A 16,422-nucleotide genomic window follows, 5' to 3' on the forward strand; every position below is an offset into this window, starting at 1 on the left:
GGTTGTGCTTACAGCCCAACACCGTGCAGGACGTTTGGCATTTGCCAGAGAACACCAAGATTGGCAAATTCAGCACTGGCGCCCTGTGCTCTTCACAGATGAAAGCAGGTTCACACTGAGCATGTGACAGAGTGGAGACGCCGTGGAGAAGGTTCTGCTGCCTGCAACATCCTCCAGCATGACCGGTTTGGCGGTGGGTCAGTCATGGTGTGGGGTGGCATTTCTTTGGGGGGCTGCACAGCCGTCCATGTGCTCGCCAGAGGTAGCCTGACTGCCACTAGGTACCGAGATGAGATCCTCAGACCCCCTGTGAGACCATATGCTGGTGCTGTTGGCCCTGGGTTCCTCCTAATGCAAGACAATGCTAGACCTCATGTGGCTGGAGTGTGTCAGCAGTTCCTGTAAGAGGAAGGCATTGATGCTATGGACTCTCCCGCCCGTTCCCCAGACCTGAATCCAATTGAGCACATCTGGGACATGTCTCGCTCCATCCACCAATGCCACGTTGCACCACAGACTCTCCAGGAGTTGGCGGATGCTTTAGTCCAGGTCTGGGAGGAGATCCCTCAGGAGACCATCCGCCACCTCATCAGGAGCATTCCCAGGCATTGTAGGGAGGTCATACAGGCACGTGGAGGCCACACACACTACTGAGCCTCATTTTGACTTGTTTTAAGGACATTACATCAAAGTTGGATCAGCCTGTAGTGTGGTTTTTCACTTTAATTTTGAGTGTGACTCAAAATCCAGACCTCCATGGGTTGATAAATTTGATTTCCATTGATAATTTTTGTATGATTTTGTTGTCGGCACATTCAACTATGTAAAGAAAAAAGTATTTAAGAATATTTCATTCATTCAGATCTAGGATGTGTTATTTTAGTGTTCCCTTTATTTTTTTGAGCAGTGTATATATTTATTTATTTACACACCCATAACCACCCTGTGCTGCGGTTAATGTTACAGCGGCCAGTAACCTCAATACACATTTCTAAACAATCAATCATTCTCCTAATGTGACGTGTACCTGTTTCTTATAGCTTGCTGTGTGTATGGGCACGCCCATCCTCACCCCAACATGGATCCATAAGGCCTGGGAGCATAGAGATGATGTGTAAGTACCTCCTCATGCTCATGGACCTGATTGTGCTCTTCACATTCTTGTTTCTACATCAACTTACACTATTGTATACAAAACATTAGGAACACCTTCCTAATATTGAGTTGCACCCCCTTTTCCGTCAGAACAGTCTCAATTTGTCAGGGCATGGGCTGTGCAAGTGTTGGTAGCGTTCCACGGGGAAGCTGACCCATGTTGACTTCATTGCTTCCGACAGTTGTGATAAGTTGGCTAGATGTCCTTTGGGTGGTGGACAATTATTGATACACACAGGAAACTGTTGAGCGTTAACCCAGCAGCGTTGCTGTTCTTGACACAGACCGGTGCGCCTGGCACCTACTAACATGCCCAGTTCGAAGGCACTTGCATGTTTTGTCTTGCCCGTTCACCCTCTGAATGGCACACATACACAATCCATGCCTCAATTGTCTCAAGGATTAAAAACTCTTATTTAACCTGTCTCCTCCCATTCATCTTCACTGATTTTAAAGTGGATTTTAACAACTAACATCAATAAGGGATCATAGCTTTCACATGGATTCACTTGGTCAGTCTGTCATGGAAAAGGCAGGTGTTCTTAATGTTTTGTGTACTCAGTGTACATGCATAGGTTCTGACAACCACCTGTTCCTACAGTAAGTTCCATGCTGGAGATGAAGAGTTCCGCACAGAGTTTAAAGTTCCCCCCTTTCAAGACTGTGCACTGAGCTTCCTGGGCTTCTCAGACGAAGACAAGACCAACATGGAGGAAAGGACAGTCAAACATGGTATTGGCCTGAGATCTTGCTGATTCATTAGACCGTTTCAATATTTTTTTAATTCTTTGATTTGTTATGTCTAGTCTTTACAAAAGCTGCTCTGCATGCACATGTTCCTCTTCAATAGTGTTTTATTTTTATGGAGTCCTTTTGGAGTTTCTAAAACCTTAATCCTAATGTGTTTCTCCTAGGCGGCAGCTACTTGGAGGTTGGAGATGAGAAGTGCACTCACATGGTGGTGGAGGAAAACTCTGTCAAGGAGCTGCCATTCGTCCCGTCAAAGAGACTTTATGTTGTCAAACAGGAGGTGAGCACTTCAATGTGGTAGATGTCAGCTTACATCACTGAACCGGGGGGAGGCAGAAATAAACATAAAAAACAACAACATATGAACAGTTTGTCTGACTGAAGCATACTACCTGAAATTCAGGCATTTATGCACCTCAAATTAATGCGTTTTTCTAATACGTACTGTCGAGTCTTGGAAAATAAGAATTGTTATTTTTCCAAACCGTATGTAAAATAAGTATTTCTATTCAATGTGTTTAGTTGTATTGATATACTGACTTGGATGGATCAATATTTTATTTTCCTTTCGACAAGGCACGTAATTTGAACAGAGAGAGTCAACACTGGTGTTCCCTGCCTTGTATCAATACTCTGTTTCTTTGACTGTTCAAGTGGTTCTGGGGGAGCATACAGATGGATGCCAGAGCAGGGGAGTCCATGTACTTCTATGAGAAGGTAAGTTCTGTCTGAGTCAGTCCGATATATGCAGAAATCTCTACAGTGGAATGGACACTGCTGATATTCTATACCTGTGTCGCACACATCCTCACGAGTCTCCCTCTGTGGTGCCAGTGAAGTGGGCTAGGAAAATCAAAAACACTTTGTCCCAACTCAGAATCAAATAGGCTCCACAAAAATAATTTAGTTGCTGTAATATAAAGTTTTACTGCATTTTTCAAAGTCTCTCAGCATGTAGTCTTAAAAACCATCTTAACAATTTGATCAAACTATTATATAAATCTGACTATTCCCAATTGTAGTTGTGTGCATGTAGATGTAGTCCGTACACTTCCACGTCACTGCTTTGCTTAATAAACTAGGTGAAATTATCAGTGTGGGGGTTTCGTCAAACTTGTTATCTCCATACACCTTCATCCGTCATGCCCATGTTTCTGCTACTCTCCTACTCTCAGATGGACAGTCCTGTGATGAAGAAGGCTGTGTCCCTGCTGTCCCTCAACACACCCAACAGTAACCGGAAGAGGAGGCGTCTGAGGGACACTCTGGCCCAGCTCACCAAGGAGACGGAGATCTCCCCCTTCCCTCCCCCCCGCAAGAGGCCTTCTGCCGAGCACTCCCTGTCCATTGGTTCTCTGCTGGACATCTCCAACACCCCAGAGACCTGCAAGGCCCTGGCAGGTGAGAGGAGCCATAGTCACTCATAATCAGCCAGACGTCATGTCACAGTTCTCGGAACACTTTGACGGTTGTTAATAAGCCCCTCTGTCCTCGTTAAAAGTTATTGCAGGCAAAAAGAGACAGGGTTTATAGCATAATTAGGGTCTCACGTCAGTTGTAATCAGGGCCCTGTCATAGACTGGGGACAGTCACTGCTGGTTGCAGAGGGATGCAGGAAGAAGCAACACGCTCTGCTATTCTGTTTGAACCCCCCCCCCCAATGAGACTGAACACCCTGTCTTTCAGAGAACAGTGTAGAGCACAGCAGGCGTATGAGTGTATTTGCTGAGACCAGCAGGCAGAGGAGGATGAGGAGTGCCAGAGAGAGGAGTAGGGGGGCAGACCAAGAGTGGACCTTCCACTGCACTAGCACCCCTACCCCTCAGCAGGAGACCGGCACACGAGAGGGCCTCCCATGCCCCCAGCCGGCCCAGGCCACAGAGACGGAGGAGGCTTCATGGATGGACTCGTCACAGGAGTCACTCTATCTTAGCGCAGGCCAGGAGAAGACAGGTCACTCAGTTGAACTGTCACTGTGATGGAATCTGATTTTGCATTATATTAGAAACTGTATTATAAGTTTTTTTTTTTTTGTGCTGTCTTGCTGATCAAAGAGGTACAAGAGGAAGAATAGTAGATTGTTAAAGCTCAGAGTTGATTTGAGGGTAAGATGATATGAAATACACTTGTTGCCTTCTCAAACGATTCTCGCTAGCTAAGACAAAAGCCCAACGCTTCCACAGAGTAGCTCTCACTTTGCATGTCAGACAATATACTCTTATTTCCTCAACTATGAGACATACAGGAAGTCAAAAAGTACAAAAGTTCTGGATTGTGTGTTGTCGAAGAAAACAACATGTTTTTCTCCACTGTCTCAATCAATATTCACTTCTTGACTCTCTCTGGCACTTTCCCAGAACACTCCCGGCCGTCGAAGAGCTCTACACCTGCTGTCCTGAAGCAGTCTGCAAGATGGCAGGTCTCCAAGGAGTTATACCAGACAGAGAGCAACTATGTGGATATTCTCACCACAGTCATGCAGGTTTGTTGCTGCTGCTGTGGACATGGTTTCACATAACACCACCGGGGATGCTAGGGTCCTTATCAGGCTGTCCCACCGGTGCCTGAGTCCAGTGACCAGTGGGGGAGAAAATGAATAGGATTATGAGCGTCAGGACTGTCAGCAAGGAAGGCAGGCTCCCACTCACACCACACCACTCACTCTGTTGCTCATCGATCCAAGCCTCAGGCCTTTCCTTGTCTCATTGCTCCCACTTTGGCAGCTCTCCATCTCTCGCTGCTTGCTATAGCATTACTATGATACCAGTAGAATGGAATGTCCTCGCTCACTCTCTGGTTAAGCAAACATCACTATGCCAAAAATAATGTACCCATTCCTTAGCTCACTCACCCCTAAGTCACCTGTGCTCACTTTCACCCACGCCTGGTCATCCACCACCAGTCTTATGAAGTAACCAGTAGTATTATGTCCTCTGCCCCATGTCCACTACACCATGCAAGCTCAGATGAGACAGATGGCAATCTTCACATCAAATGGTCTTTAACACTGACTGCTGACAGGTCGACCTCATGTCCACTGCCTTCTGAAGTTCGCAGATAAGCTGATCTGCCAAGAGTGGGCTTGAATACTAATTTTCTATTATGATTCACACGTTGGGCGCTCGTTAAAATGTGTTTTTATTAGAACAAATTGTAATTAAAAGCCATTTAGAGCCTCTTTTTATACCTTTTACAGGGAAAGCTGAATATAGCTTGGCTAGATCACAGGAATTTTAATGGGATTAATTCCTGGTAGTTGATTAGATTAAAGACCTATTGTTTGGGTGTTTTCTAAGTCTTTGATTAGATGGGAAGGGAGGTTGGCTTGTTATATTTAATACATACCTGCACTCTATAAATATTTTTCTCTTCCCCAATGCTGAAAATAGATTTAGTGTCTGTTTTTTATGACATTCTGGTTGTAATATTCAGTCTGAAATCGTGAGGCCTTATCTAAACCACTTGTTTCACAGCCAGTTGGTTGACTTCTCCACCCATGCATAAGTCAATGGTATCTGTATTGGGGGGTGTGTGTATTGATTAAGGGAATAGTGGGATCTGGGCTGTGTCTCACCTGAAATGTCTATTCCTATAGTTGTTCAAACTCCCCCTGGAAAAGGAAGACCAAGTTGGAGGACCCATTTTGGCTCAGGAAGAAATCAAGACCATCTTTGGCAGCATCCCAGAGATCTATGATGTACACACCAGGATAAAGGTAAGCACTTCTCTCCTGGAAATATCCAAAGTTTTTATTTATTTTTTACTAGGCAAGTCAGTTAAGAACAAATTCTTATTTACAATGACGGCCTACCCCGGCCAAACCTGGAGGACGCTGGGCCTATTGTGCTTCGCCCTAATGACCTGAACAAGAGTTCAGTCTGCAGTAGTCATATAAAGGCCCTCTGTGTGTCTCTGCTTATTGGGTTGTTTTGACAGGCCGATCTGGAAGTGCTGGTTATGGACTGGTCTGAGGACAAGAGTGTCGGGGACATCATTCTCAAATACGTGAGTATAACAAGCCTTTGTTCTGACTATGTTGTATTTAGCCATTTTGGACATACTGACTGTTCCTTTCTCTCTGTCAGTCTAAAGACCTGGTGAAGGCTTACCCACCATTCGTCAACTTCTTTGAGATGAGCAAGGATACGATAGTCAGGTGTGAGAAGCAGAAGCCACGTTTCCATGCTTTCCTCAAGGTATGTGAGACTATACATTCGTGTATACATCCATGTGGGTGTGGGTTTTGAAGTTACCATATGCCTCATGTTGAAGATCATTCATTTCTCATCTCTTTATGTGAAGTAAGCTTTGAGAAACTCTGAGCATGTTTATATGAGTAGTTTGCGACATCTGTCAGGTCTCCTCTCCTTCAACATTAGTGTTTTCTTGCCTCCAGATCAATCAGTCGAAGCCCGAGTGTGGGCGGCAGAAGCTGGTGGAGCTTCTGATTCGCCCCGTGCAGAGACTGCCAAGCGTTGCCCTCCTTCTCAACGGTAGACTACACCACACACACTGCTCACACTTGACAGCCACATGTTGAGCAACATGCTGCATATGTGCTATGATAGAAGTACTAATTGCAATGCATTCTCCTCAGCTGCAGTATGAAGAAGTGTTGCACGGTATCGCGAAACTGTGGTACTTTTTAGATACTACAACATTAAAAACGGTTCAGTTGTAGTATTTCTGTTACTTCTATCAAATGTGTCATGTCGTAAACTGACTGAGCGGATCGTGCCTGTCAATTTGTCTGAATTCTATCAAGGCAGTACTAGGCTTAGTTTGTTGTGCATGCAAAGGGGAGTCCGCTTTAAGGAAACGCGGGAAACACTTTGAAAGCACTTTTATTGGCCCTTGTTAAAAAGACCAGCTTTCCATCACAACCTCATTTATTTTTCAACTCCTAAAAAACTAGCGCCAACTGCACTTTTTTGAAACAGTATCAGCAAAGTGCTCCGCAATTCGATGTGACTGCATACGGGAGACCGGGGCTGAATTAAATTTGATTTTAAATGTAACCTGGATCAATTATAACAGGTAAGCAGGCCTACATTACATTTACTGTGTTGCACATTGTTTTGAGAAATGTAAGTCATCAATATGTTGCTCACTAAAAAGTTGTAACTAGTTTAGCCTTCCATCAAAAAATTCTCCCCGCTCTTTTTTTTGCCGTGGCATCGTTTTGGTATAAAGTATCGTGATACTAAACCTGGTATCGAATTCCAAATTCTGTTATCGTGACAACACTAGTATGAAGAGTGCTTGATTTGCAACTGAAGTGTCATAAAGGAAAAATATGCTCCTCGCCTTTATCCACTGTTACAAATTTGTCCTTGTCATATCAGTTTGCCATTGACTTTTCATTATTCTATCAATTATGTATGTTATTGTCCATTGACCCCATCCATGCTGCAGATATTAAGAAGCACACTGCCGATGACAACCCTGACAAAATCACTTTGGAGAAGGCAATCGAATCACTCAAGGAAGTTATGACGTGAGTCAACTGTGCATTTCCAGCAATGCCTGAAGCATTTTATTGTAATGAAGTTGAAGCTTCATCCATTATCCCTCACATTTACATAAAATTATTGTAGTATCAGTTGGCTAAACTGAATGCATTTTATCCCCCAGTCATATAAACGAAGACAAGAGAAAGACAGAGGGACAGAAGCAGATCTTTGATGTTGTCTATGAAGTTGACGGCTGCCCTGTAAGTTTGTGTATTTCGTCACTAGAATGTGGCAAACTTTGTTGAGCCATTTAATCTGTAAATGGCTGTCCTTCAGCACACTAACGGCCAGGCCTCTCCCTATGCGTTCAGACCCATATTTCAAATTTCCCTGGGATGCATTTTTCGCACTGTTCAATGCATATGTTTATCTTGTAATGCATGGCTTGTGGTGCATGTTTCAAGCTACATTCTGGATATAATTTTTGTTGCGCTGTGTGTATAATGTGAACCAAACCATTCTTCTGTGTTCTGGTGTCCTGTTTTGAGGTGATCATAGTGGACTTGAGTTGGTACTAGAGGGAGTGAATTGGTACACCTCTGGCTCTGGGCTGTGAGGATAGCTCTTATCTGGATTTGGTTAAGCAGAGCTAGGGCTGTGAGGGTGACTATATTAATGCCACATATTAAGTCATGACCGCTGTCAAATTCCACGTTACCGTTGGGTCACGGTAACTAGGTTTCTCCAAAACTGAGCTCTGATGCCACTGATGGTAATTAGTAGTCTACCAAACTTGCTAACTGTAAGTTACTAATGGCCGGTACTCAGGTCCCTCTAATCATTCTGACATCAATGCAAATCGAAAATCAAACCAAACACTTCATGAGAGCCCTGACATTTGGCGTTTGAGAGGAATAGGTTCCTCTGTTGCGCTGTGAGAGCCAGCTCCTCATAGCTGGTTGATGCATGGAATGAAATCCGTGTTCCTATAAGCCCATTTTGCGCTACATTTTTACAGGCTATGCAATTGAGTGAGAACTGAGTTTTGTTGGCCTCTATTTAAAAGAGGATTCCATCAGCTTTCCATAGGCAAGGCCTACTATATATTTGTTTCTCAAGTTTCCTTATATTAAGCTCTTTGCTTTGCATTACAATCGGAGTAGCCTACCTGGCTGGCATGAAAAGCGTCCTCCATTCGCTATTCAAGTGTATATAGATGACGTCTTTTTTTAAACTCAGCCCCTGTTCCGACAGGTGCATGAAAATGGTCAATTACCCTAAAAATAAATCGTTATATATACTAAATACTGTGAAAGACTAGATTCAAATCAAATGTATTTATATAGCCCTTCGTACATCAGCTGATATCTCAAAGTGCTGTACGGAAACCCAGCCTAAAACCCCAAACAGCAAGCAATGCAGGTGTAGAAGCACAGTGGCTAGGAAGAAACCTAGAGGAACCAGGCTATGAGGGGTGGCCAGTCCTCTTCTGGCTGTGCCGGGTGGAGATTATAACATGGCCAAGATGTTCAAATGTTCATAAATTACCAGCATGGTCAAATAATAATAATCACAGGCAGAACAGTTGAAACTGGAGCAGCAGCACGGCCAGGTGGACTGGGGACAGCAAGGAGTCATGTCAGGTTGTCCTGAGGCATGGTCCTAGGGCTCAGGTCCTCCGAGAGAAAGAAAGAGAGAATTAGAGAGGGCATACTTAAATTCACACAGGACAACGGATAGGACAAGAGAAGTACTCCAGATATAACAAACTGACCCTAGCCCCCCGACACAAACTACTGCAGCATAAATACTGGAGGCTGAGACAGAAGGGGTCAGGAGACACTGTGGCCCCATCCGAGGACACCCCCGGACAGGGCCAAACAGGAAGGATATAACCCCACCCACTTCGCCAAAGCACAGCCCCCACACCACTAGAGGGATATCTTCAACCACCAACTTACCATCCCGAGACAAGGCCGAGTATAGCCCACAAAGATTAAATTGAGAATAGTCTGATGGGGTGAGAATATTATCACTTGTGAATGATGCCCAGCATGTGCAGTCTAAGGCTAGAAACGGCTAATTTTTGCGAATTTTCCAATCATAGTTGCATGCGTCATGTAGTAGCCTTGCCCATAGGCCAATGTGTTTTGATAAGGTTTGTATCACAACTAAAGTCGCCAAATAACTCCAAACGTAGCCTAAAGGCCCAAGACCCCTGGAACACGGTTGGATAGCCCATATATACAGTGGGGAGAACAAGTATTTGATACACTGCTGATTTTGCAGGTTTTCCTACTTACAAAGCATGTAGAGGTCTGTAATTTATTTATCATAGGTACACTTCAACCGTGAGAGACTGAATCTAAAACAAAAATCCAGATAATCACATTGTATGATTTTTAAGTAATTAATTTGCAAGTTATTGCATGACATAAGTATTTGATCACCTACCAACCAGTAAGAATTCCAGCTCTCACAGATCTGTTAGTTTTTCTTTAAGAAGCCCACCTGTTCTCCACTCATTACCTGTATTAACTGCACCTGTTTGAACTCGTTACCTGTATAAAAGACACCTGTCCACACACTCAATCAAACAGACTCCAACCTCTCCACAATGGCCAAGACCAGAGAGCTGTATAAGGACATCAGGGGTAACATTGTAGACCTGCACAAGGCTGGGATGGGCTACAGGACAATAGGCAAGCAGCTTGGTGAGAAGGCAACAACTGTTGGCGCAATTATTAGAAAATGGAAGAAGTTCAAGATGACGGTCAATCACCCTCGGTCTAGGGCTCCATGCAAGATCTCACCTCGTGGGGCATCAATGATCACGAAGGTGAGGGATCAGCCCAGAACTACACGGCAGGACCTGGTCAATGACCTGAAGAGAGCTGGGACCACAGTCTCAAAGAAAACCATTAGTAACACACTACGCCGTCATGGATTAAAATCCTGCAGCACACGTCCCCCTGCTCAAGCCAGCGCATGTCCAGGCCCGTCTGAAATTTGCCCAGACCATCTGGATGATCCAGAGGAGGAATGGGAGAAGGTCATGTGCTCTGATGAGACAAAAATATAATTTTTTGGTCTAAACTCCACTCGCCGTGTTTGGAGGAAGAAGGATGAGTACAACCCCAAGAACACCATCCCCAGTTCTTCAATAGAGCTGGGTTCTGTACAGTTCTCCCATAGGGCTGGGTTCTGTACAGTTCTGTTACATTGCACAACCTTCAATGTTATGTCATAATTACGTAAAATTCTGGCAAATTAGTTCGCAATGAGCCAGGTGGCCCAAACTGTTGCATATACCCTCACTCTGCGTGCAATGGACGCGAGAGAAGTGACAATTTCACCGGGTTAATATTGCCTGCTAACCTGGATTTCTTTTAGCTAAATATGCAGGTTTAAAAATATATACTTCTGTGTATTGATTTTAAGGAAGGCATTGGTGTTTATGGTTAGGTAGAGTCGTCCAATGATTATGATTTTTTTTCTCAAATGCGCTTTTGTTAAATCATCCCACAGCGTTGTATCGATTATATGCAACGCAGGACATGCTAGATAAACTAGTAATATCATCAACCATGCGTAGTTATAACTAGTGATTATGATTGATTAAGTTTAATGCTAGCTAGCAACTTACCTTTGCTTCTACTGCATTCGCGTAACAGGCAGTCTCCTTGTGGTGTGCAACGAGAGGCAGGTGGTTATAGTGTTGGACTAGTTAACTGTAAGGTTGCAAGATTGGATCCCCATAGCAGACGAGGTGAAAATCTGTCGTTCTGCCCCTGAACAAGGCAGTTAACCCACCGTTCCTAGGCCGTCATTGAAAATAAGAATGTGTTCTTAACTGACTTGCCTAGTTAAATAAAGGTCTAGCATTTTCAAAATCGGCGCCCCAAAAATACAGATTTCCGATTTATGAAAACTTGAAATCGGTCGACCTCTAGTTGAGTGTGATATTCATCCTTTCTTTTCTCTCTTTAGGCCAACCTGCTCTCGTCCCACCGCAGCCTGGTCCACAGGGTGGAGACCATCGCCTTGGGAGACAAACCCTGTGACCGAGGTGAAAGTGTCACACTCTTTCTCTTCAACGACTGTCTCGAGGTAACGCCCACATCAATTAAATAATACCAAAAGTGCAAACCCTCCCATCTGGCACGCCAGACGGGCTCAATGAAATACTGAACATATTTGAAAGGGGGGAAAAAACCTACCATTTGAACTTTGGTCTTGCCCACATGCCACCTTATTGTGACATGGCTTTAAATTGTACAACTTTACAGTACACCTCAAAAGCTCTCCCAAGTTAACACCATCGCTCATTTTCACTATCTTGCCATACCAGCTACTCCCCTTGTCGTCCTCTCACCCTCCACCTCATTATGAAATCTTTGGAATTTGAAATGCTTAAATGGAGATTGTTGGAGGGGAAAAAAGTGAATTATTTATCGATGTGCGATATATCGTTGCTGGCAGTTTCTTATCGCTCTCCTAATTAGTGAAGTGTTACATTAGTATGGGGGTGAGCAATCAAACCCAGAATGGGTGAGGCGTCCTGATTCAGGAGAGTCAGAGCGGCCTGGTAATGAGGATGGGGAGAGCAGGGGCTGCACTCTTGAATTATTCATTGATTAACTCCTCTGTATTCAGATCTCCACTCCTCTCTGCCCGATAGATATCACCCTGCCTTCATGGGACAGATGCAAACCTCCGCCCCGGCCCCCACACCGGCCATTGAAACGCATGCTAATGACTGGGACCTTTTGCCTTGTATAAGAGGCCCTATTGATTTGTCACAGCATAACTTCTATCACCCCTCTCCCTGAGGGGACACATACTTCAGATATGAAGTATGTAGTAAAGATACGTTTTTGTTATTTGTCAAAGATTATATTATAAAAATCACCAAAATAAAAGCTAGACAGGGACATTTTAAATTCTAAAAACAATGAATTCAGTAGTTGATTTTATGTTTGAGTAAAAAACAAATCATGGAAACATTTTAACGAACAGCGTGCAATTAGCTTTAAATGTGTCTTGACTTCATGGAGAAATGTGTAGAATTGCAAGAAATTTCCTTAACATTTAAAAAATCTCTCAACATCGCCAAGACGGGGGACTCTAAAAGTTTCTCAAATTCAGACTGGCCGACTGCACCCATTGCCACACCCACCACCTAAGCCACTTTTTGATTCAGAATTGTTGTTTGTATTTGCAGATTGCCAGGAAGAGACATAAGGTGATCAGCACATTCAGGAGTCCTCTGGGCCAGACGCGGCCTGCAGCCCAACTCAAACACATCACCCTCATGCCTCTGTCCCAGATCAGGAGGGTCTTGGACCTGCAGGATACAGAGGGTGAGTGAGCCCCAGCTCCTGGCATGTTCTCTACGGAACTACGTAACAGACAGTACTTAACCCCCTTGATACGATGTCCGCGCCCCTGCAGAAGTCTAATTAGCATAATAATAATACAAAACCTAAAAAATCGGTCCGTTTAAGCTATACATGTTTTTTTTGGATCTGCGGTGAAAGGTCAGAGCTAGAGCGGTGTTTGTCAGACTGAGATCTAAAATCGATCTTCTCACAAAATCGTCTCACAAAAGTGTCTAAACTGGTTTGCCCTTCAAACTATTGTGACCCCTCTATGGAAAGATGACTCACGTACACGCTGGTTGTTTTGCTCTCGGACGCCCACAGTTCTCACAAGACTCATCTGAAGGTCCCCCAGTATCAGTTGAAAAAATGTATGGAAGTACTGTATACAGTTCGTTCTGAAAGTATTCCGATTTTTTTCCACATTACGTTACAGCCTTTTTATAAAATGTATCCTTTTTCTTTTTTTTTAATCTACCCCATAATGACAAATCAAAAAAAAAAAGTTTGCAAATGCATAAAAAATCTGCATCTATCTATCTGCATGCAGTACCCTATAATGACAAAGCAAAACAGGTTTTTAGAAATGTGCTAATTTATTACATACAAAACTGAAATATCACATTTATGTAAGTTTTCAGACATTTTACTCAGTACTTTGTTGAAGCACCTTTTTGGCAGTGATTTCAGCCTCAAGTCTTCTTGGGTATGATGCTTCAAGCTTGGCACACCTGTATTTGGAGTTTTTCCCCATTTTTCTCTGCAGATCATCTCAAGCTCTGTCAGGTTGAATGGGGAGTGTCGCTGCACAGCAATTTTCAGGTCTCCAGAGATGTTCAAGTCCGGGCTCTGGCTGTGTGTTTAGAGTCGTCCTGTTGGAAGGTGAACCTTTTCCCAGTCTGAGGTCCTGAGTGCTCTGGACCACATGGTGTGATTTTTGCTCTGACATGCACTGTCAACTGTGGGACCTTTTTATATAGACTGGTGTACCTTTCCAAATAATGTCAAATCAATTGAATTTATAAACACGTGGTAGAAACATCTCAAGGATGATCAATGGAAACAGGATGCACCTGAGCTCAATTTTGAATCTCATAGCAAAGGGTCTGATACTTATGTATATAAGGTATTTCAGTTTTGTATTTCATAATACATTTTCAGAATTTTTTTATGGGATATTGTGTGCATATTGATTGATTGGGGGTGGTATGTAATACATTTTTAGAATAAGGCTGTACCGTAACAAAAGGTGGGGAAGGGGTCTGAATACTTTCCGACTGCACCGTATATGGAGACTGTTAAGTGCCAGAAATAAGGGGTTAAATACATGTCAAAATCATTGCAAATGTTCCCTGATCTTTCTTATCTCTCAGATTATAGGACAGACACTTCACAACAAACTTCCTTTAGATCTTTTTTTTTTGGGGGGGGGTTTATCTGTTCCATGTAGTGAATATGTTATTCAATGTGTTTGTATGGGCTTATACTGTAGCACTAAGCCCCCCCCCAAAAAAGATATACATATACATCTCTCACAATTTCTAACAGATGCCTCAAGTCCTCAACGGGCAGCTTCATTAAATAGTACCTGCAAAACACCAGTCTCAACGTCAACAGTGAAGAGGCGACTCCACGATGCTGGTCTTCTAGGCAGAGTTCCTCTGTCCAGTGTCTGTTCTTTTGCCCATCTTAATATTTTTATTTGCCGGTCTGAGAGATGGCTTTTTCTTTTGCAACTCTGCCTAGGAAGGCCAGCATCCCCGAGTCGCCTCTTCACTGTTGACGTTGAGACTGGTGTTTTGCGGGTACTATTTAATGAAGCTGCCAGTTGAGGACTTGTGAGGCATCTGTTTCTCAAACTAGACAGTCTAATGTACTTGTCCTCTTGCTCAGTTGTGCACCAGGGCTTCCCACTCCTCTCTCTATTCTGGTTAGAACCAGTTTGCGCTGTTCTGTGAAGGGAGTAGTACACAGCATTGTACGAGATCTTCAGTTTCATGGCAATTTCTCACATGGAATAGCCTTAATTTCCCAGAACAAGAATAGACTGACGAGTTTCAGAAGAAAGCTATTTGTTTCTGGCCATGTATATATTCCATAAAAAATCAACCGTTTCCAGCTACAATAGTCATTTACAACATTAACAATATCTACACTGTATTTCTGATCAATTTGATATTTTAATGGACAAAGAATTAGCTTTTCTTTAAACTTTTCTAAGTGACCCCAAACTTTTGAATGTGTGTGGATGGATATATGTATGGATATCTGTCTCTCAATTCTAAATGAAGTAGCTAAGTGATCCTTAGTGTGAACTTTTCTATATAGCTATAGCTTAGTAGAACCCCCCCAGCTTATACATGGCGTAGACTCTTGTGGGTGAACGTTATTATTAAGCAACAGGACCGTGCTGGTTTGTGTGATTCTTTCGGGTGAATATGGTGTTCTCTGAGCATGTTTATTGCTAATTCTGTCCTTCTCCCCCTGTATACTTTTGGTCATGTGAAATCTCATTCATAAGCATACTGGATAGCCTAATGTTGAGAGTCAACAGTAGTTGTCTGATATGACAGCCCAGACATAATCAAGTAAACATCTCTCCTCTCTCCCACTAGCAGTTCATGTTTGGCCTTGTAATAGAGCTGCTAGGTTTCATTTCACTGTATTAGCTATAAGCAGTGTATGTTGATTAGGACTATGACAGTCATGGAGTTTTTGTTAATATTGGTCAGCCAAAAGACTGGTCACGGTTATAACTGTTCGAGTAGCAAAATGCACTTTTTTTCAAGAAGCACATTTTCTCCTCTGAATGTGCTGCCATAGAAATGAATCAATAGAATTGGCGTCCCCGTTCAAGTCAATGATGTCGTAATGGGTGGACTGGCAGCCATTGCGAGTGTAAGAAAAGCATAGGAGGTGTACCTATCAATATGTGCTGTGATTTGAGTCAACTCAACGGACATTACAAAAAACACATTCGATTGCGTGAGCCACATTGCTAACATAATTTGTATGAACATTCTACATTACCATGGAAATTATTGCATCACAATACCAGGCAGCCTTTGTGAGTGTACCAATGAGTTTACCAGTCAAATTGCAAGGGCTAGAGGTTCCAATTCGATTCATGGGGGGGTGTTGCCTAGTCATCCGAAGACTAGTTTGCTACAACACTGCTTGTTTCAGCAAGGACCAACAAAGTTTCATCACGTTAAGAGTCCACGTTACCGTGACTGCACGAATGCCCGGCTGTCTCGTCTTAAGTCACCTTTTCGTTACACACAAAATAACCCGGTTATGACTTATTCCATAACCGTTGGTGGTTATACAATAATTGTGCCAGCCGTAATGTTGATACATAGAGATGCCCCTCTACGTGTCTTAAAGAGAAATGGAAGAAATGTTTGGGCAGCTAGACTATTTTATACATCGAGTTGACCAAACCAGAAAGCTCAAATCTTTCTCCCTACCCCCCTCTCTCCCCTTCTCAGATTGCCATAATGCCTTTGCCCTGGTGGTGCGCCCGCCCACGGAGCAGGAGAATCTTCTCTTCAGCTTCCAGCTGACCACTGAGGACACAATGAAGTCAACCTGGCTGAAGATGCTCTGTCGCCAGGTGGCCAATACCATCTGCAAGGCTGACGCGGTGAGAGATGCGAGAGACAGTGGTCCACTGAGTCGCT

General features: G+C 43.4%; 1 protein-coding gene across 4 annotated transcripts in view; it reads left to right on the plus strand.

The window, feature by feature from the left end:
• ect2 (epithelial cell transforming 2) overlaps positions 1-16,422 on the plus strand; it is a 36,194-nt gene that overhangs the window by 5,923 nt on the left and 13,849 nt on the right. For all 4 annotated transcript variants that reach the window (XM_029632787.2, XM_029632788.2, XM_029632790.2 and 1 more), the window contains 15 exons: positions 1,041-1,114; positions 1,757-1,887; positions 2,070-2,185; positions 2,560-2,622; positions 3,081-3,306; positions 4,263-4,387; positions 5,501-5,620; positions 5,842-5,910; positions 5,991-6,101; positions 6,302-6,398; positions 7,321-7,402; positions 7,540-7,618; positions 11,349-11,468; positions 12,583-12,721; positions 16,231-16,385. In XM_029632787.2, coding sequence (XP_029488647.2) covers positions 1,041-1,114; positions 1,757-1,887; positions 2,070-2,185; positions 2,560-2,622; positions 3,081-3,306; positions 4,263-4,387; positions 5,501-5,620; positions 5,842-5,910; positions 5,991-6,101; positions 6,302-6,398; positions 7,321-7,402; positions 7,540-7,618; positions 11,349-11,468; positions 12,583-12,721; positions 16,231-16,385 — 1,707 coding nt within the window. The remainder of the gene's footprint in view (positions 1-1,040; positions 1,115-1,756; positions 1,888-2,069; positions 2,186-2,559; positions 2,623-3,080; positions 3,307-4,262; positions 4,388-5,500; positions 5,621-5,841; positions 5,911-5,990; positions 6,102-6,301; positions 6,399-7,320; positions 7,403-7,539; positions 7,619-11,348; positions 11,469-12,582; positions 12,722-16,230; positions 16,386-16,422) is intronic.

This window comes from Oncorhynchus nerka, linkage group LG24, assembly GCF_034236695.1.
Source record: "Oncorhynchus nerka isolate Pitt River linkage group LG24, Oner_Uvic_2.0, whole genome shotgun sequence".
Lineage (NCBI taxonomy): Eukaryota > Metazoa > Chordata > Actinopteri > Salmoniformes > Salmonidae > Oncorhynchus > Oncorhynchus nerka.